This window comes from Nycticebus coucang, chromosome 13 (genome assembly GCF_027406575.1).
Source record: "Nycticebus coucang isolate mNycCou1 chromosome 13, mNycCou1.pri, whole genome shotgun sequence".
NCBI lineage: Eukaryota > Metazoa > Chordata > Mammalia > Primates > Lorisidae > Nycticebus > Nycticebus coucang.
Window position 1 is genome coordinate 63,314,382 of NC_069792.1, and position 24,770 is coordinate 63,339,151.

General features: G+C 42.9%; 1 protein-coding gene across 1 annotated transcript in view; it reads right to left on the reverse strand.

Annotated features, from left to right (window-relative positions):
- SNX31 (sorting nexin 31) overlaps positions 1 to 24,770 on the reverse strand; it is a 75,089-nt gene that overhangs the window by 13,312 nt on the left and 37,007 nt on the right. The window contains exons 5-10 of the mRNA XM_053559107.1: positions 23,938 to 24,048; positions 19,600 to 19,690; positions 18,585 to 18,672; positions 15,545 to 15,614; positions 7,743 to 7,835; positions 5,367 to 5,570 (exon numbers count right to left, since the gene is read on the reverse strand). Coding sequence (XP_053415082.1) covers positions 5,367 to 5,570; positions 7,743 to 7,835; positions 15,545 to 15,614; positions 18,585 to 18,672; positions 19,600 to 19,690; positions 23,938 to 24,048 — 657 coding nt within the window. The remainder of the gene's footprint in view (positions 1 to 5,366; positions 5,571 to 7,742; positions 7,836 to 15,544; positions 15,615 to 18,584; positions 18,673 to 19,599; positions 19,691 to 23,937; positions 24,049 to 24,770) is intronic.

A 24,770-nucleotide genomic window follows, 5' to 3' on the forward strand; every position in this document is an offset into this window, starting at 1 on the left:
AGTCAGAAGGCGGCATAAGACATAAGGTTAGACCAGTTGAATAAGTGATTCTGTGTGTCCTCCATTTGATTCCAGAGTAGAGACACCCAAAGAACAGGCCCCAATAAAGAGTTTGTGTTTCCTATAAATCTGACCTTCTTTGGTCCCTGCCTTTCATAAGCTTCAGCTTTTCCTTTGAATCTGTAAATTACTACATATCGCTCCAGTAATTCCCTTTTCTACTAGCATTGGTTTCTGTTGCTTGCCACCAAGAAGCCATAACTCTTATAGGTTTTATAAGCTAAGGATCTTTTCCCTACAGAGGGCAACAGACATTAAGAGATTTTAGCCAGACACAGATGTGTACACCTGTAATCTCAGATACTCAGGAGGTTGAGGCAGAATTCTTTGAGCCCAAGAATTCAGGACCAGCCTGGGTAACATAATAAGACTTTGTCTCAAAAAAAAAAAAAAAAAAAAATATATATATATATATATATATATATATACACATATATACATACACCCCCCACACACACACATACTTAAAAGCTGGGGAGTAATACAATTAGATTTATATTTTTAAAATATTGGTCTGACAGCATCAGTGTAAAAAATGAACTTGGGAATAGCTGTTTTCAGACATCAAACAACAGATAATGCAGGATTGTTAACCCAGAAAGAAATAAAATAAACAAGTGAGTCCCACAATTATTCCAGCTTACTGCCTAAAAGAGTTTTCAGGATGTAGCACAAGGACAGGGAACCCAAAAAGATCCCAAAGATCTTGTTGAATTGAGGAGAAAGAGACGTTTAAAGAAGCTGAAGTTCAAACAAAGAGCAGGGCATTACACACAGAGCTCTGAGGCCTCCTCTCAAATATTTGGCTGAATAATTATCTATGTACATGGAAAGTACAACTCAGTGAGGCGAGGGAAAGAGCCGAAAAACAGTAGCTTGAACAATTCCAGGAGCTCACAAATAAGGCTGCAGAGAGTTCATGCTCCCATCAGTCAGGATAGAGCCACAAGGCCAAGATGTTGGGTAGAGGTCTAAGATGAATAGCTAATGAGTAAAAGGCTAAATTAGCCTTAAAGACTACTCTGGACTTTGCAAAAACTTAAAAGCAAACCTCAAAAAAGTAAAACTAATCCCAAGTAACTTAACTGCATGTCAGAACAAAGTCTAATACTCTTTTAAGGAATTTAATAAAATTCAATCATGTAAAATGTGACAATGTTTGGCATACCACCAGAAGATTAGCTGGCATGAAAAAGAGAAGGAAAATATTATCTGCAAGCAGGAGAAAAATCAACCAATAGAAACAGATCCAGAAATGACAGACATGATGGAATTAGTAGATAAAAACATTACAACAGTTATTTAAAGTATGTTCCACACACTCAGGAATTTGGGGAAAAAATAAAAGCATGAGAAAGAGAGAAATAGAAGATGTAAAAAAAGTCCTAAATGAAACTTCTAGAGAAGAAAAATACAATATTAGAAGTAAAAATTCCCTGGATGGTATAAACAGCAATACTAGATATTATATAAGAAAATATTAATAATCTTGAAGCCATAGCAATAGAGACCCCAAAATAAAGCAGAGACAGAAAAAATACTGAAGTAAATGAAACAACCCATTAATGAATACAACTATACCCATTAGGTTGGCTGTAATAAATAAAAGACAATCAGATAATCACAAGTACTGGCAAAGATATGGGAAATCCAGACCCCTATATGCTGCTAGTGGGGATATAAAATGGTAGAGCCACTTTAGAAAGCAGGCTAGCAGCAGTTCCTCAAAAATTTAAACTTAGAATTATCATTTGACTCAGTAATTCCACTCTTAGTATATACCCAAGGAAAACGAAAACTTAAGTTCACACAAAAGCTTCTGAACAAATGTTCACAGCAGCATAACTGACAACAACCAGAAAGGTAGAAGCAATCCAAATGTCCATCGGTGGATGAATGGATAAATAAAATGTGTTGTGACTATTTGGTGAAATATGATTTGGCCATAAAGAAAATAAAGTACTGATAACATGCTGTAGTAAAGATGAACCTTTGAAACATGCCAAGTAAAAAGTTAGTCAGGAAGACCACCTATTACATGATTCCATTAATAGGAATTGTCTAGAATAGACAAATCTAATTTATAGGGGCAGAGAGTAGATTAGTGGGGTTTTCCTGGTTAGTGGTTGGGGGAATAGGGAGGTAACAGGTAAGTGGTTTGGGTTCTTTCTGAGATTAGAAGTGTTCTAAAATTGACTGTGGGGAAGGTTGCCCAACTCTGTGAATGCACTAAATGTACACTTGTACAATGCACTGAATTGTACACTTTATACAGGTGAATTGTGTGATACACAAGTTAAACCTCAATAAAACTTTTACAAAGAAAGACAATAATTATGTCACTTTGGTGGAGGAATATATATACGTATCATCAAGAGAGAACAGAGAGCCATAAATAGATCCACATGAATGTGCCCAACTGATTTTTGACAGAGATGTAAAAATAACTTAATCGAGGAAAGGCAGCCATTTCAACAAATGGTACCAGAGCAACTGGACTTACGCAGGCCCAAAAAAGAAACCTTATTTTAAGTTTCATACTCTATATAAAAAATTAACTCAATGGATCAGGACTACATGTAAAACCCATAACTATAAAACTTTCAAGAAAAAAATAGTAAAACTTCAGAGTCTAAGGTTTAGCAAAGAGTTCTTAGACTTGATACCAAAAGTATAATCCATACAAGGAAAAAAAGATAGGTTAGATTTCATCAAAATTATCTGCCAAAGACCCTTTTTAAGAAGATAAAAAACTACAGAGTAAGAGAAAATATTGGCAAACTAGATGGTCAAGAAAGGACTAGTATCTAGAATATATAAAGAATTCTCAAAATTCAACAGTAAAAATCCAGATAATCCAATTAGAAAATGAGTTAAACATCTGAGGAGACATTTCACTGAAGATGTACAGATGGCAAATAAGCACATGAAGGATGCTCAGCCTCAGAAGCCATGAGGGAAACGTAAATTGAAATCACAATGAAATGCTATTATAGGCAATTCCCAAGTTACAAACATCTGACTTTCGCTTATAAATGGAGACTAATATAGTAAGCCCCAGAGTTGCAAACATTCGACTGAAGTTTGACTTGCACTTATGAATGGAGGCTCTCACAGGGAGTAGGTAAATGTACTTGTTTCAACTTACATACAAATTCAACCTGTCTCTTTTATAACTGGGGGATGCCTGCACATACCTATCAGAATGACTAAAATAAAAAACAATGACAACACCAAAAGCTGATGAGGATGCTGAGAGACTGGGTCACTCATACCTTGCGGGTGAGAAGGTAAAATGGAATAGCTGTTCTCTGAAACAGTTCAACAGTTTCTCATGATTTAATAAAAAAATTTAAAAAAAAAAGCAAACAGGCAATATCATAAGACCCTTCAGCCTCTCTTCTGGGTATTCATGCCAGAGAAATGAAGACTCGTGGAAAGACAAAACCCTGTACATGAATATTTACGGCAGCTCCATTCATTATAGCTAAAAACTGGAAACAACCAGATGTCTTTCGGTGGGTAAATGGTTAAAACAAATGTTGGCACATGCATATCACGCCCTACTGCTCAGCAATAAAAGGAGACTAATGAGGGCGGCGCCTGTGGCTCAGCGGGTAGGGCGCTGGTCCCATATGCCGGAGGTGGTGGGTTCAAACCCAGCCCCGGCCAAATTAAAAAAAAAAAAAAAGGAGAATAATGAGTGGATGAACTTCCAAAGAATTATGCTGAGCACAAAAAAGAAAAAGTCAATCCCTAAAGTTACTGACATTTACAGAATACTCAGAAAAATAGCAGAAGGCACATTCTTTTTAAGCACATATGAAATACTTACCAAGAAAGATCAAATTTGGGGCCATAAAGCAAGTTTCCATATGTTCAAAAGGACTGAAATCATGTCAAGTGTTTTCTCTGACCCCTGGGGGGTGAGAGGGGGCAGGGAGAAGGGTTAGGGAGCTGTTCCACCCATCCATGTAGGCAACGCTGAGACTGAGCTGTGCGCTGGAAACCAAAGGAGATCTCCGAGGGATAACAGGGCTGGCCTCCATCAGCACTTACACGTGCAGGATATGAGTGAGGAGAAAATAGCTAGTTTCACGATTCCTGGTTTGGAAGGTGGGGGTGGTGGGGAAAGTACCGCTTACCAAGCCAGGGGCCCAGGAGGAAGAACTCCACAACAGGCAGGAGAAGGGAAGCACGAGTCTGCTTTGGGAAAGTTTGGAGACGTCAGTGAGATACCCACGATGGCATCTAAAGGGAGCAGGAAATCCTGGGCCTTGGAGAGGGGGCTGAGCAATTGATTTCAGAGAATCAACTGGGGAAAGATGCTAAAAATGGTCCCCTGGGAAACACCAGCGTTTGGGCAATGCTTGGAGGGAGAAATGGCCCACAGGAATAGTGGGGAAGGAGAGGAAGTTTTGAGAAGCAAGAGATAGTTGACAGTGTCAAATGCCCCAGAGAGGGCAAGTGCTCAGCTAAAAAGTTCCCAGTAAGCCCATGGATTTAACAAGTGGCCTCATCGTGGCTGCCCTATTAGCTTTTTCCCTTTACTAGTCAACCTCGGTTTCCTGTGCAAAGAGGATGATCCCACTTAGCTGAATGAGTTCTGGTGAGAATTTAATAACAGAGGTGGTGGTGGCTAGCAGAGCACCTGGTACAATGTAGGGACTCAATAAATCTGATAGGAGTTTCTCTTGTAAGGAGCTGGTGATGCAAGCACAAGCCAGGGCTCCTTAGGAAGAGCTCTGCTGGTCATGGCCAGTTTTGAAGGGTAGTGATCTTATCAGCACTGAGCATATAGTAAGCACTCAATAAATGGTAATTGTTCAAGCAGCAGAGGTCTGCTTTTGGAAGGCAGGAAGACTGGTGTCTCTGCTGCTCTGGATGGGGAACCCATGTCAGACTCCGGATAGGTTTTACCACTGAACGAAGTGCACTGTGGCTTAGATGCCACTCTACTCAAGGCAGGGATGCAGGCAGCAAACCTGTCTCCCCAGCGCCAACTTTGTCCTCCAAGAGCAACAAGATCTTATTTATTTTTTTGCCATTAGTTTATTTATTTTTTGTTTTTAAGTTTCTGGTTAATGTGAGGGTACAACTAGGTTACAATGTTTGCATGTGTTATGTAGAGTCCCTCTTGTAGTTGTGTCCTGCAGCCAGGAGGTGCTCCATATCCCACATTGTGCCCATCAAGTGACAGCATCCCAACCCCCTTTCCCTCTCTCCCTCCCCCCAGAGCAACAGGATTTTAAAATCACAGTTGGAAACTTGCAACCATGGGCAAAGCAAAGTGCCAAGATACTCACAAGGAAAGTGACCTGCCAGCACTTCACCCTGTTCATCTGGAAAACAACGTCCTGGGTCTGGTTACCAGGCAGGGTGATGCAGCAGCTGATCTCGCTGTTGCCGATGGAGAGGACAGCCCCGCAGCCTGGTTCCGGGCAGTCGCAGGTGCACGGGTCCAGCTGCATGTACCCGTAGTGCTGTACCTCCCGGCACAGCTCCAAAAACTGTTCCAAAATCAGGGCAGGTGATGGGTAGAGGGAAGCAAAAGACCATTTGAAGCAAACAAAAACCTCACATCACAAGCTCCTGCCATCCTCACAGAACACATGGAATCAAGACCTGGATGAGTATGGTGGCTCACGCCTGTGATCCCAGCACTTGGGAGGCTGAAACAGGGGGATTGCCTGAGCTACAGGCTCGAGACCAGCCTGAGCCAGAGCGAGACCTCATCTCTAAAAATAGCTGGGTGTTGTGGTGGGCACAACTACTTGGGAGACTTAAGCCCAAGAGTCTGAAGTTGCTGTGAGCTGTGACACCAGGGCACTGTACCCAGGGTGACAGCTTGAGACTCTGTCTCAAAAAAAAAAAAAAAAGTGAAGCTCTATTTTGCAAGAGAGTTGATGATGAATAAATAACCTATTTAAAATGAGTATTGGTATTTGCTATTCAATAAAGGGGCATTATGATATCACTGTATGAAAACCAAGAGATGGAAATCTGCAAGGATTATATACTTGAAAAAACCATTTCTTTTAAGAAGACTGTATCTGAAAAACACAATATAGGTAATTACAGAAGGTATATTTGTATTTTAACTTAGATCAGTGGTGGGCAAGTACTTACATATAGTAAGTATTTTAAGCTTTCTGGGTTTATGGTCTCTATAGCAACTACTCACCTCTGCCATTGTAGCACAAAAGCAGCCTTACACATTACATGAAAAAGTGTGACTATGTGTCAACAAAATTTTATTTATAAAAACAGTGACCCATGGACCATAGTTAGCCTAACTCTAATTTAGATCAGATGATTCTTTAAATTAATTTTATTCATTTTTAATTCCAAGTTTTATTGTATATATACATAAAATACTAGTTATTAACACTTTTGCTCCTTTAGCAGGAGAAGAACTTCACAAATAATGCTGGTTATTTAGCAGTACATTTCAGTTAATTTCAATGATTTCATTTTTTTCACCTAATTCATGTATTCAAAATTTTAAAAATGTATTATTATAAATAATATGATAAATTTAAGTAAAGCATTTATTAAAGAAGATAAAATTTGCTTTGTGGAAAAAGTACAAGTATACATTTAAGGAAAACCTCGTAAAAATAATATTCTTAGTGCATTAAGAAGTTTATAGGGCAGGCATGTGCTTAGAATTGGTTGTGATACACACAATCTGTAATTGTGCCTGAAGCACCAGCAATATTCTACCCATCAAAATAGAAGCTGTAATTGTACAAATTTGCAAATGCACAGAGAAACTCAACTCCAAGGTTTTTGTGACAAAGCTTAGGTAGAACCCCAGGGATTGGTGGGGGCGGGTAGTAAAAAATAATGTCAGTATGTACCTTTTCCTCTTTATTTATTTATTTTTTTTGTAGCCCATCAATAAAAATCTCAAAGTGTCTGAACCTTTGAAGAGTTACTTTTTATGTCACCCTAAGTATACATAAGTCCTCTAAATTTTAATTGTATTCTATTTAAAATCAATGCTGTAGTTGTGAACATTGGCCAAGTCAAAAGAAGAAAAACAAGAAAACAACACAGTGAAGCAGAGGCCATTTCTTCTGTTAAAATGTCTTGTTTGTCAGACTCATTCCCTGCTGGGGGGGCAGGAGGTGTGTGAATTGGTACCACCTTTATGGAAGCTTTAAAAACAGATGCTTAGAAATATATCCTGGGGAATAATAGAACACATGCTCAAAGACAGGATGTTGGCTGCAGTGTGCAGGGACTTCAGCCAGGAACTGTGGCAGGTGCTGTGAATCCACAGAGTAAGTATAAATTAGACACAGTCCTGGGCCTCGTGGTACTCACTGCCAAAGTGACTTATAGCAGCAAAAGCTACAAACAACCTGACTTCCAATAAGAGAAAGGTGGTTCGGCAGACGATGACATAATCATGAAAAAGAATACTCTGTAGTCACTAAAAATGATTCTGAGGATCTATGTTAATTAACATGGCAAAGGACTCACTATCTACGGTCTGTATTTTTACAATCTTTTAAAAACAAGCTTTCATTAATTCTATAATCAGAAAAATCAATAAAGGTTTTCTTTTTTTGAAGAGTCTTTCAGTGCTTTATAAATTACCGAAGCAGCTCAAATCCAACATGTTTCTTTAACCCCCTTCCAAGGGATTTCTCTTGGTAAAATATTTGATTCACCTTTGTTTGATTATCTTCTTTCTGGAGGGCTTCTAATTTCTCCCTCTGCACCTGTGTGGGTTTGGCCCATCCTTTTCCAATGTCCTGTACTGCCTTAAAACAACAGAAATTGTAAAATGAGCAATCTTAGCAGAAATTAATCTGATAAAAACATACTTGTGTATGAAGCACTATTAGAACAGACCCAAGTGGACACATGTTTCAGCACTTAGCATGTTAGGAAGGTTACTTTTTAAATTAGTGAGTTAGGAAGAACAATTAATTTGGCAAAGAAAATAAAGTTAGCTTTTCCCCCAGCACTACCTGATCAAATAAATCCCAGACAGATCAAAGATTTAAATGTAAAAAACCATAAAAGAACTTGAAAAGATATCTTTTTCTGATCTTGATATAAAATATCTTTTTAAGATATAAAGACCAAAATGTCATAATGAAGGGATACTAATATATAATTACCGAAAATATGAAGACCACCAGAACAAAACTAAATCAAATGGAAAACCAGGGGAAATGACTGCATCACACATGGCCAAACATTAATATTTATATAAAGCAATAAGAGAAATGCAAACATTCACAAACAAGGAAAATGGATAAAAGCCATGTATTGGCAATTAACACACACACAAAATCCCAAATGACAAATACATTTGAATCATAAACATCAATGTTAGAACAAATTGTTTTTGTTCATACTAATGTTGCCGTAATTGTTACTGTTTATACTAATGAAAAAGTTTCAGCTTATTAATTAATAACCTGTAGAGTGCTTATTATGGGTCTGGCAGTGTTTGAAGTATTTCAACTCAATCCTTATAGCCACTCTGTGTGATAGATGCTGTTATGATATGCCCCAAAATAGATAAATGAGTTACAAAATAGGAGTATAGCAGTAGACCTTAAATTTTTACAAAACAAACAAACAAAAAAATGTTGTGTGCATACTTATGAGTCAAGACAATGCATGCGCATATAAATGAGATATACATGAAATAAACACATCGGCAAAGCTAACAGTTATGTGTGGGGGTGATTTAAGATTTGGGGTGACATTCACTTTCATTTTTGAACTCTTCCATATTTGCACCTTTTTTATAGGATGAAAATTTTACAATTTTTTAAAAAATTAAAAATTGAATATATTGTTGGGCCCTGTCTGGTCAGCTTTGGGTAATTGCCAAGTGTTCCCAAACCTCAAATCCTTAATGGGTTTCTCAGTTGTTTCCTAATCCCTGGCAGGTTTAAGCAGAACAACACTGGGCTGGAAGGCAGACATGGCCTGGAGGACAATGGCCCTCTCTGGAAGCTCATCAGGGTTGTTCTGGAGCAGAAGGAAACCTGGAAGTAAGAAGGCTATTGTCTATTTTCAGCCTGCCTTCCTGCTCCAGGCCCTTTCCTGTGCTCATCCTTCTCCCTCTGGCACCTAGATCCCCTCCCCTTTAGCCAGCCTGGCCCTGGACAGCTTGGTATGAGCTGTAGTCTCATCAGCTGCATAACCCCAGAGTGTGCTGCTGCGACTTACTGTGATTGAACAGCATGGTCCATTGTTCCTCAGTTAGATGGTCAACCTCCCAAGGGACGACCCTGTGCCCTCCGCCTCAGGGAATCTTCCCCAGTGTCCTACATACTGCAAACACTCAATAATCCTCTGCCAATTACCAGGTGCTTCTTTACACCTTAGTCTGAATGTAAGTCTACGTGTTACGTCCCTCAGGGTCATGCTTTATCTCTGAAAGAAGAGAACACTCTTTTGGACATTGTGGAAAAGGATTTAGAGAGGAGAGAAATAACTAATATTTGTTGAGAACCAGTTTTAGATAGGTTTTCTCACTGACTTTTTCCCAGCTCCAGTAGTGCCCCCTCATCCTTGGGTGGGGGGGTCCTTCCAAGACCTATAGTAGTGGCCTGAAGCCACAGATGGTACCAGGCTCTATATGTGCCATGTTTTTTACTGTGTTACACAACTTTGATAAAGTTTAACTTATAAATTAGGCACAAAACTCTTGCACTTTGGGGCCTTTATGAAGTAAAAGAAGGGTTACTTGAACACAAGCATTGTGGTACCTCGACAGTCAATCTGATAGCTGAGATGTTATAAAGTGACTAACAGGCAGGTGGCGTGCACAGTGTGGATAGAGTGGGCAAAGCAAGGGTTTCTGTGCTGGGTGGGATGGAACGGGATGGAATGAGAATTCATCATGCTACTCAGAGATGTGCACAAATTACAAGTTATGTATTGTTTATTTCTGGAATTTCCCATTTAATATTTTTGGACCATGGTTGACCACAGGGAAAGTAAGACTTCGAATAAGGGGATACTGCTATATTCAGTAGGAGATGAACAATTCTCACCATTTTATAGATGGGTAAATTGAGGTTCAGAGAGGTTATGACATTCAAGATAACCCAGGAAGTGAGTGGCAGGAATTAGATTAAACCCATGTCTGAGCACCACCCTCAAGCCCTCTTACCCTTGCCCAAGCCACTGACTTCTTACCAGGTAGGCACATACCTGCCCCAAGGCTCTCTCCTTGTTGCTAAGTGTTCTGAGAAATGAACCTACAGGCTTGGCGCCGGTAGCTCAGTGGTTACAGCACCGGCCATATACGCTGGGGCTGGTGGATTCGAACCCAGTCCAGGCTTGCTAAACAACAATGACAACTACAACAAAAAAGTAGCAGGGCACTGTGGTGGGCACCTATGGTCCCAGCTACTTGGGAGGCTGCGGCAAGAGAATCACTCAAGCCCAAGAGTTAGAGGTTGCTGTGAGCTGTGATGCCATAGCCCTCTACTGAGGGTGACATAGTGAGACTCTGTCTCAAAAAAAAAAGAAGAAAAGAAATGAACCTACACACCACACCAGAAAGGAATCAGCAGGGACATGAAGAACTAAGCACATTTTTCTTTTCTTTTCTTTTTTTTTTTTTTTTGGCAGTTTTTGGCCAGGGCTGGGTTTGAACTCTCCACCTCCAGTATATGGGCCGGCGCCCTACTCCTTTGAGCCACAGGCACCACCCTAAGCACCTTTTTCTTTCCTGCATTTACTTTATGTTAGGACCCCGAAAGGACTGTTAGCACAGGGCAACAACCTCAAAAAGAAGGCATGGCTACAAAGGAAGATAAACAGGACTCATGGTGGTAAGTATTAACTGAAAATGTAATCAGTCATCAGTAGACTAGCATCCTCAAACACAGATTCAAATGGTCTACAGCAGAGGTAACACAACTGTTTTTGTTTTATTACCTTTAAAAAGAGTTGGCCCTACAAGGGTACATGTGAAACTTACTAAATGTAGAATATAAATGTCTTAACACAATAACTAAGAAAATGTCAGGAAGGCTATGTTAACCAGTGTGATGAAAATGTGTCAAATAGTCTATAAAACCAGTGTATGGTGCCCCATGATCGCATTAATGTACACAGCTATGATTTAATAAAAAAAAAAAAAAAAGAGTTGGCCCTGTTTATGGGTTCACAAGTCATCCCTCAAATGCACTATATATAGCACCTCACTAAGTTGGTCCAGACTGTGAGTCAAGTCTAGACAAATGTTGCTACAAAGTTACATGGTTCCTTCCCTGAAGACTGGCTGAGAGGGACTTATACAGAACCTAATTTTTTTTTGTAGAGACAGAGTCTCACTTTACCACCCTTGGTAAAGTGCCATGATGTCACAGGACTCACAGCAATCCCCAGCTCTTGAGCTTTCACGATTCTCCTACTTCAGCCTCCCGAGCAGCTGGGACTACAGGGGCCCGCCACAACGCCCGGCTATTTTTTGGTTGCAGTTCAGCCGGGGCTGGGTTTGAACACAGAACCTAATTTTAAAAGGGAAATCACATAGCCATGGTTTTCCAGAGCTCCTATCACATACCAGCACCCTCCACAGAGGGCACAGTATGAGGCATAGAGAACAGGTGGGTATCAAAGTAAGGCACTGGCCATTGGGTACTGGCTGGTTGAAGCATGGTGGAGGAAGGCCAGGGACGTATGTGCCTGCACGGGGCACTGGGCGGCGGGAGAGTCAGGAGGCCAGGCCAGCCCCCCACCTCTCACCAAACCAGAGTCCCAATGTGGGGCTAGGCCCTCCTGGAGGAAGGGGCGCCTTTTTCTAATTTGTACAAAGTTACTGTATGGGCTGAAACGCAGGCCCAGAATTGACTGAACTTTCAAATGTTTAGAGAAAGCCCAGAAATGTATACTTTTAAATGCAATCTCTCATTTTGTTTATTTATTTATTTATTTATTTATTATTTTTTTTTTTTGTAGAGACAGAGTCTCACTTTATGGCCCTCAGTAGAGTGCCGTGGCCTCACACAGCTCACAGCAACCTCCAACTCCTGGGCTTAAGCGATTCTCTTGCCTCAGCCTCCCAAGTAGCTGGGACTACAGGCGCCCGCCACAACGCCCGGCTAGCAATCTCTCATTTTGTTAACATCATTCTTTTTAAAAAAGCTAAAGATGCTTGTGTAAATTTAACATAATGTGAAAAAGAAAGAGAGAGAGAGAGAAGAAAGGAAATAGGTTGCGGGAATCCATTTGACTCCTTGGACATCATCTGCTTGTAAAAAATCAAGAGTAGCTCATAAAAAATCAAAAGAGTACCTTTTCTTTTTTAAGTTTTTACTGTGAAGGTGTTTATTCAAATATAGTCAGAACCTCTATTGAGTTTAGATCAGATGATTTTTCACAAGTTATCAACTCTTTCGTGTCCAAAGGCAAAGCCCTAAATGGGCTGGGTCAGACATCTGTCACCAGTACTCAGGGGCCATCGTCAGACTTCCTGGGTGCCTGACTATATTCAATGTGAAGTAAAAATTATCTTAAGTCTTACACTAAAATAGTGGCTCTGACTTAGAAGTATGCTTTTAAATATGACATTTTGAATTTTTTTTTTGAAGTTTTTACAGTGAAGGTGTTTATTCAAATAACGGAGTATCTTTTAATAGTTAATTATAAGGACTCCATTTTTTGCTATGTATCAGATCTCGTGAGAGCTTTGTGAGTTAACTTTTTAAAAGGATGACTGCTTCTCAGTCAGCCAGGTATCCGAGGCACCCAGGACACAGGGGAAGGCAACACAGTCTCTGTCCTTGGCCAGTCAGAGTCTGGTTAGGGAGAAATGCAGTGAATGGTATTAGCAATGCTGGGTGAGAAGTGCTGGAACAGAGGATATAAACAAAACACCGTGGGAACAGGGAGGGAGGAAGGCATTTTTTTCTTTGAGAAGAGTCAAGGGCAGCTTTCCAGAGGAGGCGGCCACTGGGGTCCTGACAGCCCTGCTGCTTCCTTTGGACTTCTCAGTACTCCACTCAGACTCAGGCGATGATAGTGATGGTGATGATGATAATAGTAAGAGCATTATGAGAGCAACTACAATAGTTTGAAGATTTTGCCATGCAAAAAGCCAAGATTGGAATATAACAGTCTATTAAAGCCGGGAGAGCCCTTAGACACTATTAGTTCAACCTCATCACTTAACAGGGAGACGTCGTGGTTCAGAAGGATGAAGTGGCTGGCTCAGGACTGCACAGAGAGAGGGCTAGGGGCGGAGCAAGGGACAGACTTCACTTCTCAAACTGCAATTCAGTGAGCTTTCCATGAAGCTACCTTTTTGCCAGCTGCAAGCAGAGGAAATACCATCATCTATTTCTCCCTGGTTTACAACTCCTTAATGAAGACAGATTAAGAAATCACAGCATGGGGCTGACAATTCTGACCTCTCACCGCAGTGGGAACTGGAAGCCATCGAGACTGTAGTTCCCACAGGAACGATACTAGAATTAGGTGATGTGTTCTCAACTAAGGACTTGACATCACAAAAACCAGACACCGTGTATCATAATGGCAAGGATACAATGAGCTTTATTGAACATTTAAATTAAGTTAAATGTTCTTAATGAACTTAAATGTTCATTAAGCTGTGAGCTTTAATGAACATTTAAAATGGTAATTCAGCTCCAAGTTATATAACGTGGGTATAAGTATACTGGACGTGATTATATGTGGATGGAAGTGTAATATGAAATAAACTCAAGCTATGTTCTGGCCATACAAATATAATAATGAATATTAAACATTTAACGATATTTTGATTTGCCTCTTTAGGATTTAGAAAAACGTTGTGGTCTTGATCTCTTAGAAAGTCACCTAAGGAAGTACACAGTGAGGTTCTTTCCTATGCCCTCTAGTAAGTCAAAGCATAAAAATCCACCCGCTGACCTTTTTTTTTTTTTTAAGACAGAGTTTTACTTTGTTGCCCTTGGTAGAGTGCCTTGGTGTCAGAGGTCACAGCAGTCTCAACTCCTGGGATCAGCCTCCCGAGTAGCTGGGACTGTAGGTACCCACCACAACCCCAGCTATTTTTAGAGATGGGGTCTTGCTCTAGCTCAGGCTGGTCTTGAACTCCTGAGCTCAGGCAATCCACCCACCTCGGCCTCCCAGACTGCTGGGATTACAGGCTCATTGACCTTTTTGTTGTGCCGAAAGTTATACAGTAGGTTTTGTTGTTTCCTAGTCTCCTTGAAAAGCTCATTAAAAGTAATGACTGGACCATAACCTCTCTCCTCTTTTCGAAATTCTACCTCCTGACTTGGAGGCAGCCCTGGCAGCGCTGTGACCATCACCCTGCCTGTGGCTTAAGAACAGATTATAGGATATTCTCAGGGACTCCTAGAAGTTTCCAAGTCTCCCTCCCAAAAGGGTCCAGCCAGGCCTGGGCAGCGTCAGGTCCCTGAGGATGTTGGCTTGGTGAGCGGGTGAGCGTGCACACTTGGAAGTGGCCGGCAGAGCAGGTGGAGAACTGAGGTTGGGTAACGTGGTGGGTGCATCATGTCACAACTTGGCAGAACCTCCACCTTACCAGGCAGGTGAAGGGAACAGAGGCCAAGCTCTCAATTTATTTTATTGGAGGCTAAGGGGCAGGGATAGGCAGGACCAACTATATAATGTGCAGGGCCAATTTGTGAAGAATGAAAATGCAAGTTCTTGGTTCAAAAATAATTAAGAATTTCAATAGCAGATCATCAAACAAGCAAGAGGCCCTATACAACTGCATGGATTTCGTGGACATGGAGTCAGCCGTCGGCGCAGGTAAGGGAAAAGAGGGGTATGCTAGAGTGAAAGTCAGGGTCATGTGTGACTTTAAATTATTAGGTATTCTTTCTAGGCTCACATCAAATTAGCCTAAATAATACAGAGGGTGCCAAAAAAGTATATACATTTTAAGAAAAAAACAGACTGTATTAAAATTAAAATACTCAATATATATCAGTAATGTTTGCTGTCTTGCAGAATCTCTTGTAATTGCAGAAGTCAAATGTGACTTGAGGATTACAATTTTAATACAGTTTGTTCCTTTTTAAAGATGCGTATACATTGCAAATGCAGAGAGCAATTTAAAATAGAGGTAGAATTCTTTCTATTCCTCTTTCTAAACTGCTCTTCTTTTGTTTTTTTAAATCATAATAAAACATACACAACATAACATTTATCATTTTAATCCTTCCTAAGTGACCGGGTCAGTGGCATTATACGTGTATACATTCACAATGTTGGATAACTGTCACCACTATCTATACCTAAAAATTTTTCACGAGCACCCAACAAAAACTTGTATCAATTAAATACTAACTTCTTTGTGCCTCACCTTAGCCCCTGCTAACCTCTGTTGTACTTTCTGTTGGTATGAATTTGCCTGCTCTAGGTATGAATATAGAATTATTACCTACCACATTTTTTAAAATGATTCCAAACCAAATAGCCTGTAACACACGTTCTGAGGATTCTTGGCAACACTCACCTGCATATAGAGCAAGTCTATGGCTGCTCTACAGCCCATCAGCATGGAGTCAAGGGCTGGATCCAGATACCTGCATAATTCAGGAGCATTAGTATAATTCACATGCCATGGAAATGGCACGCCCAGGAGTGAGTGCGTTAGAGAGTGGAGGCCCTCTACCCTAAGAAGCAGGGACCCCTTTACCAACAAAGCCACACCCCTATCTGTACTTGTCTACCTTCTCTGTGTACCCCCCCCCACATCTCTTTTCTTTCCTAATTTCTTTATTCTATAAGCTTTTACCTGGTGGGCTCTGAGAGTAAAGATGTAAACAAAAAGAAAAGTTCTAGTGGGAAAAGTCCATATCCCTGTCCACACTCAGCCTCCCTCTTGGACGCCAAGTCCTGGATTGCCTTTCCCTTCCCCTGAGGGCCTGGCAGAGTCATCTGCCCCATACGGACCCACCCCCATAGTCATCACCCTGCACCAGGCCATCCTCATGGCCTGAGCTGCTCTAGTAAGCTTCTTCATAGGCTTTCTGCTTCATTTGTGTGCCCTCAACCTCACTCTTCACATCCTAACCTGAGTGCTCCTTCCTGGGTACCCCTTGAGACTCTCATAGCCCTGGGAGTTCGATCTACCCTACTTGCTTCCCAGGCCCTCGGTGGACCCTCTCCTGCCCTCATTTCCAGTTCCATCTCCTACCATCCCCACCCCAGCACTACATTCTAACCCTGCCTGGGAGACCCCTTCCTACCCCAGCCTCCTTCCCTGACTGATCCACCTTGCTCTGCAAGCCTCAGTGGTGCCCTCACCACTGGTGTCTCCTCCCCAAGGCTGTGTTAGCCACCCATCCTCTGAACCTGCCCAGCACCCTGTCTTCATCCCGACCACTGCTCTGATCAAGTTTTCTGAACACCATATGTGAAGAACCTTGAGACCAGGGGCTGGGTCCTATCCAGAGTTGTTTCTCTGCACCTTCATGGAGTGATTTGCAGATAGCAAAGGCTCCATGTCAGTCTGTTAGATTCAGAATCACCAGGATGAACTGAAACTAGTTACTGCACAAGCAGGGCAGCATTTAAGAAAGGAGAGGAACTATCAGGAAACAATGCACTATGGCTAATCTAGAGCTGACCAGAAGGTAAGGCAGAGACTCTAAGTTCAGAATCATAGGGTGAATTGGCCGATGGGTGAGCTTAGACCAAGAAAATCAGGGCTGCACACTTCACACTCCATTTCGGTACAACCTCGCACATCCCAGAGGCCCCTGTGTGCAGAGAATAGCAAACACTGCAACAGAGAGTTAGAGGACGCCCTGACCCCTCCCAGACTGGGGCTCTGGTAGGCCAGGGCAGGAACCCTCTGGTTTGGAAGTGACCACATCACCCTGCAGAGAGGACCCAGAGAAGTCTCAAAGAAAAATCCTTAGATCTCCAGCTAGACCTTACTGCGAGGCCTCACTTGTTATGAATATACAGCTTTTGGACCTTGCACCCTAGTGCTCACCTAGCAAGGCCCCCTCTGGAAAGAGGGTGAGGCACCTGGGGTCCCCCACAAGGCTCTCCCCTCATCGGTTCTGGTCCCTAGCTCAAACACATAAGTTCCCACAAGCAAAGGCAATCTGCTGGATCCTAGATGCTGGCCTATGATTGGGTAGAAGATGTTTTATCTTGTACTTATTCTAGAATTTACCTATTAAGTGACCTATTACCTATTAAGACACAGGCAAAGCCTAATTCAAGCTGCAAGGTAAGGAACAGAATCCTCCTTGCTCCTTTGATCTCAAGTTTTCAGGAGAGGTCATGAGCAAAAACAACAACAACAACAAAATCTAAGCCCCAGGGATTTTGTCTTCTTTTGCTTACTATAATTATTATCATCAATATAACAGTAACAGACATAACCAAAACTCACTGAGCATATGGGATTACTTTATTTAACCCTCACAATAATCCTACGATGTAGGCACTACTATTCCCATTTTACAGATAAAGGACTAAGGCCTTTAGACTAAGGTTACATAGCTAAAACCTGAAAGAGCTGGGACTTAGGTTCCCATATTCTGGTCCCAGGAACAACCATGCTCAGCCATCACCTCAGTGTAAGCAGCTTCCAGAACAGCTATTCTCTAAACAGATAAATGGAACTGAGTCCTTCTGTCTTTCTCAGGGTGCAATGGCACAAGATTTTGACCATTTCTCAGAGTACTTCTGAACAACAGTATATGAACTTCTAGCTTTGCTGAGATCTTCCTTCCCAAATTCAAAGCCACAAACGGGGGCTCTAGTGAGGCCAAGCTAACTACTATTCCTAGATTTCAAAATGCCTTTCCTGAAAGCGTCTGTGGGTGGGGATGAACCTAAGCGCATGTAAAATAGCCATGGTAATAATGGTGGGAACTAAAGTTTATAGGAGTGGGTGGGGCAGCATCCTGCTTCTCATTGCTATTTTCTATTTGCTTATTCTCCACAGGACCTCATATACCTGGGGGAAATGATAGTATTTTCTGCAGAGGGACACTTGCGTCCTTATCAATCTAGGAATATGGGTGGCCCTGGTATGCAATGCTGTCCATTAGGAGCATAAGCCCAATACGTAGAGTTCAAATTCCCAACAAATCGGCTGAGTCCACTCATTGCCTTCAGAGAACACCACACGTCAACAGAGGAATCAGATCTTGTGATAATCACAAACTCCTTCTGTTAATACGGTTAGTAATCCTTTCCAAAGCAAACCAATGGCCAGCCATTTATCTCTCTTACCTGCTTCGAACCTCCCTGGCCTGCCCCTGCTTTTCAAGCCTGTTTTCTTGACTGCTCAGGAGAGGTGTGGAATAGATGGCCACCTTCCTCATTTGAATACCCCCGAGTGGCCAGGTGAGACTGGTAAAAGCTGTCCTCAGCGTCCTATTCTGTAGGATAAGCATCTGGTTCACGCTGCCTTCTCTCAGCTTCACTGCTCTTCCCAAGACTTTCCCGGAGTCTCTGGTCTCCAGCTGTCAGGCCGGAGCAGGATGTGGTGAGATGTCCTCAAAGGCCTTCTGTACTCAAGTACTTACCACTTTCGGAGTCCAACTCTACAGTTTTCCACTTCAGAACTCCGAAGACTAACATAAGGGAGTTCAAAGTCCGCCAATTTTTTCACCACTAGAGAAGGGAGGAAGGCAGTCTTACTGGTTGAAACAGCACAAAGAGTTCACACACAGTAGCTTTCAGATAAGAAATAAAACATTATTACTAGAAATAATAAAATCACAATAAGAATATTCTCTTGCATTTTTAACTTTCTGAAGTTCATTCAAAGAATAAATATCCTTTGATCCTCATAAAATACCTGCTCCTCGAGTAGGGGATATTTCACACTGTGCTATCGCGTCTATAGCACAGGAAATAGGTCCAGAGACATCCAGCACCTTCATCAGCACTCCACAGCACCTTGGGGCCGTGCCACCATCTGGACCCTTGAACTTGCAACTCAAAACCTCCAACCCACAGGCTCTGGAGGATATATGTAAACTACTTTAATATTGCTGATACCACTAGACAACTAGAAAAACATTTGTAACGTCTAGAAACACACTGTAGAGAAAAGCAAATTGATGTGAATTGGACTGTCTTTTATTATTTCATGAAACATTTTAAATAAGAATCTAAGAACTTATTTCTATCATCTATGTTATATCAAATATTCCTTAACAGGGAGAAATCATGCTGGAGTGGGAGGTCCAGACACCTGGAGTCTAGGACTCCATCCCCAGAAGGGTGTGACATGGACTGAGAAGGACACTGGGATTGGGACACCAGGATTGGGACTGGGGGTGCACAGAGGAAGTGCGCTTGCTGGGATGGCCTGAGGTCTTGCTGGAGCTGCTGGGCCACAGCTCTCTCTGAACAAAGATGCAACCTTCCACCCCTCAAGCCTTTGCCGCAGGGGCCAATAACAGTAGCAGAGACTATCCCCTGGGGGGTGACTGGCCCCTGCTGTGACTCCCCCTCCTCCTGGGCTGTCTCCCCCCCACCTCTACCTACACACACACATCCCCTGGCTGCCCTCATTCCCTCTTGTATTCTTACGAGAGAGCTTGCCTTCCTTGCAAAACCGAAAGAGAAAGAGGCCGAAGTAGTCCAAGAGCTCCCGACACAGTTCAATTTTGTGTGACACCACCTTGACCAAAGACAAGCAAAAAGGGGGAAGGTTAGGAGTATCCACTGTGCTTCTTAACTGACATGCAGATTTGGAAATTGCCTGCACCGTCAGTAAAAAGTGCCCTTGTGGGTAAGCAGACAAAGAAAGCTTTTTGGAATCTAAAAATAGTACATATTTTAGAACATCTAGAAATAGAAAAAATTAGAGCAAGGAAAATAAAAATCAGTCCCACCACAATGGACAGAGGCTGTCCCAACTCAGATATGGACACATCTCCTGGTTATTTTGGTCTTTATTGTTCTATGGAAGGCAGCAGCCATCAGCAGCCACACCCCAGGAACATCTGTCCTGTGATATCTGCCCATGGAGGGTGCACACTAACTTATCCCCCTGTGAGCTGGATTACCAGACATTCAGGACAGGGCCACTCCCCGCTGCCCTGGTGGCAAACCAAGTGCACCTGTTCCTGTCTCCCTTTATCACTGCAGGCCTGCTTCTCCTGATGCCTCCTGTGATGGTCAAGGGTAATTTACTATAGCATTTGCTTCGTGAAAACCTCAGACGCCAGGTACGAGCTGATTCATTTCACTTTCCTCTCTGACCTTTACATCAAAGGGCTTTCATTTTGACACCAATGGTTTCATTTCTACCATCTGGTCTTCAGACTGTAAGAGAATCTTCCACATGTCCACAGGCTATCGCACCTCCCCTCCTCCCCCAGCCTGGCCCCTCTTGAAGACTGGGCTCTCAAATTTTCCTTGCTCTCCCAGTCTTAGCTTGCTGAGCCACCTCTGTACCACACCTGGGCTTGCCTCCCCAGCACCGCACAGGAGCACTGCTCTAACCACAGCTCTCAGCTCTCTGGGTGGCAGTTGTACAAATACCAGGCTCAAAGGGGCACTTTTCTTGTCAGAGATCTGCCAATTACCCAGCAGGCAGTCAGACTAGGTGGCTGGTATCAGTGGGTGTTCTCAGCCATGGCTTTGAAAATAAAGAACAGCTCAGGAATAGTTTCACAACTTTCACTTGACGACATGATTCCCATTGCCCTTCTGTCATGCTTCCCCCCCCCCCCCCCCCCGCCCACACACACCCTTGCAAAACACCCGGGAGCAAAACACAGGTGCTCTTCCTTGCATGGGGGTGACTGTGTGGTAGGTATTGTGTAGGAAAGACTTCTTTCCTACAGTAAATCTGGCCCTGTCCACTCCAATCCTATCTCTCTCTTTTTTCATCCATTTGGCAAAAAATATACCAAGGCAGCAGATAAAGAAGAGTGGGATCAAAAAAAAAAAAAAAGAAAGAAAAAAAGAACAGAGAAGCTTTTTAGAATTTATACAGATGTAAATATAAAACTTCCTTTTGTGAGCAGTGAGCATCAGCAAAAGAGACAATAATATTTTCTCTCTTCACAGTGTTCACGGTTATCGAAACTCAGGAACACAAGCACCCTCAGTAACTCAGAGCAGCCCCAGGACATAGCCTGCTACTGGCCCTGTGAGCCCACGAGAAAGGAAAAGTCCGGATGGGCTGAGGCGAACCCGAGGGAGCAACGTGGGAATGGCAGCTGGTGTGCTGAAGACGCCGAAGATGATTTTTACTTAGAAAATGTAAATGATGTTTTCATGCAAACCAGAGAATTTGCCAGCCCCGGGAAGGAACTTCACATCCGTAGCTGGCCAAGTGCTCCCTTTACCTTTCATGGGAACTTACCACTTCCAGGGTAGAACCTCCAGTAAAACTTACCTGATCTCAGGCTTGAGTTTCTCATAAGCCAGTGCAGAAGGAAAGCTCATTTTCTCTAAGACCACAAGTGTGCCTCAGCAAATGCGAGCTATTAGTTTCAAGAGAAATGGACAGAACAGGGGTACTGTGGAATCCAGAGGGACTGCCCCACTCAGTATTGTTCAGTGCTCCCTCTGATACCAACACTACCACCAGTAATGACCAATAACCGCATTTATAGAACATGAACCATTTCAATAATTACTTAGACCTTGTCTTTAGGTAAAGTAACTTACCCAAACTCACACAGCCTCTACCGGGGCAGCACAACACAGTCCTGCATCACTTAACTACATGGATATGTTCCAAGAAATCCATCACTCGGCCATTTCATGGTTGGGTGAACGTCACGGAGTAAACTGACACAAGCCTGGTCTAGCCTACTACACACCCAGGCTATATGGCAGGCCTATTGCTCCTAGGCTACAAACCTACACGACACATTACTGTGCTGACGAATGTAGGCCATTATAACACAACGGTGTTTGGGTATCTAAATACAGAAAAGGTACAAGAGAAATATTACACTATAATCTCATGGGATCACCATCCAGAATTGACTGAAACATCATTGTGTGGTGCATAGTTGTTATCTGAATCCAAGGTTCATCCTAAACGCAGAAGCTAGGACCCCAAACCAACACTTCTACCTTCACCTGCAGGTGTCTGGTTGGGCCAGTGAGCCCAGGGTGAAAACATGTCCACAAAGATGCCTGCAGGCAGGACAGGTGCCCCTGACTCTGCAGAGCCCCACCCATTTCCAAATTATCTTCTGTCCTGCAGCAGCACCCCTGAGCGACCTGCCTGGGCCCAGATGCATCTGCATTTGTGGAGCTCACCTCCTCTTGCTTCGTTTATGTGACTATCACCCACTTTGCAGGTCCTTGGCAATTTAGGCAACTGTGTTTCTGTGCTTTTTATTTTGAGTGCAAACTCCATAAAGCATCAAGGGCTTTGGATGCTTTTTAGAAAAATTATTATGGAAATCTGCAGAAGAGATTGGCAAGACTGAAAGCAAAGAGACTATTGATGGGCAGCTACAGAAATATAGGTAAAAAATGCTGAGGGTGGAGCTGAGGTTGGGACCCGGGAGGGAGAGGAGGAAATGGAGAGGCTGTAAGTATGAGGGAGGGCCGGTATACAGAATCAGTAGGACTTGTGGGATGGAGGACTGGGAGCCTGGAACTTCTTAACAAGTGGTCTCAGTAACAAGGTGCTACAGATACTGTTCCCCCGCGTGGGGAATACAGAGCTGAGGAAAGGTGGGGCAGGGTATTTATGATGACTGGGGAAAAAAAGAGTGCTGGAGATGCAAACCACTCCACTGAGGCCAGGAGGGCATGGGCAGCCCGGAAAGAGGATACAGATGCTCAGGTGAAGGCAGGCCTGGCAGCTCGGCACCCAAGTGGGAACACTTTGGTCTCCCAGCTCTGAGGGGTCAGATACCACAACCCCAGCATAAGAACTTTCTGTTCTTTGAAAGGTCCTAGAGACTTTCCAACTTTTCGTGTTTATAACTTCTTATTCTTTCTTGCATATTTCTCTGGAGGATTAGAAGTAAAATCCTCCAAAGGGAAAAGGGCCTGGAGCTGGCCCTGGGAGCGGTATGTGGGTGTGAGACAGCAGCACGTGCTGGGCAGCTCTGGGTCCTGCCCCTCAGTTCTCAGAGAGCTGACTAAAACTCAGCTCTGGCCCTGTGAGCCCAGAATTAGACCCACCAGGCATTGATTTCATGAGTTTTCCCTAGGGGGGGGAAGAAGACTTCAAGAAATTTCCTGTCGGCTCAGCACCCGTAGCTCAGTGATTAGGGCAATAGCCACATACACTGGGGCTGGTGGGTTTGAACCCAGCCTGGGCCTCCTAAACAACAATGACAACAGCAGCAACAACAACAACAATAAAAATAGCCGGGCGTTGTGGCGGGCGCCTGTAGTCCCAGCTACTTGGGAGGCTAAGGCAAGAGAATCACTTAAGCCCAAGAGCTGAAAGTTGCTGTGAGCTGTGATGTAACAGCACTCTACTGAGGGCAACACAGTGAGACCCTGTCTCAAAAATAAATAAAGAAAGAAAAGAAAAGAAAAGAAATTCCCTGTCACCCTATGCCAGGAACTATCACCAGCCCACCTGGGTATGGCCTGTTTCACACTCAGCCAGGCTCGTACCACTTCCTGCTCCCATCCCTGCGGGCATTCCATAATAAAGCAGTGTGCACATTTTCAGGGAAGTGACAGGAGCTCTAGGAGGGACCTAGGTGATCTCTGGGAAATTGGTGCCCATAAGGAGGGTGACATCGGAGAGCCTCTGGTGGACTGGCTGGAAGTTAGAAGTTCTCCAAGGGATGCACCTCTGCAGACGAGTCACCCACAGAGCAAAATAAAAAGGCAGGAAGCTTCTGGAAGGTAACCATTTCCTAAGCCCTGCTTTTCAAACAAAATTATTCCCCAATTCAGTTCTGGAGCTGGAGTTTAGACAAAGCTTACCTCTAGGACTCTTTCGGCAGTATCCGATGTTAGAATTTCCACTTTAATACTCCTTTCATTGGGCAGAAATATATCCAGAGATGTTTTCTTGATAGTGATGTTAAATGTGTTCTGTAAGCAAAGGAAAGCAAAGTCAAGTTCCAACCATCCTTCAGAGCTGCTCAGGCCCCACAAGTGGACAGCCAGCTGCATCCCTTCTCCAGGCACCCGAAGTACACAGACCCAGGCACAGACAGGGAAGAGGGGAGACCTAGGTACAGTCAGAGTGGGGTGAGGAGGGGCCAAGGCAAATCAGTAACATGAAGCTTGAATTATTTCCAGAATATTCATTATGGAGCAAAAGTTTTTGATAAAATCATCCACATACTTAACAATTTCAGAATTAACTCTCCCATTTTCGAATATTTCTAAGAATCCCTAAAAGTTTACATCTTAGATTCTTTCTTTTTTTTTTTTTATTAAATCATAGCCGTGTACATTGATATAATCATGGGGCATCATTCACTAGCTTCACAGGCCGTTTACCAAGTTTCACATATACCCTTGTAAGATGCACCCTTAGATTCTTTCTGACACTAAACATCCAAGACTTTTCCTCATGGCTCCTAATTCTCCAATTCTTGGGCATCAAATGGGTGTCCAACAATTCAATTTAATTCTGACATGATTTACCCCAAGTTAGCATCCGATTCCACAAGTTAAAGGACTCAGTTCCACAAAGCCAACCCCCTTCAGATACCAGCTACAAAGGGGTGTCTGGGTTACCCACACTTCCAGCCAACTGACCACAAATGCAGGGATTCCCATGACCTCTTCTCAGGTTTGATAATTTG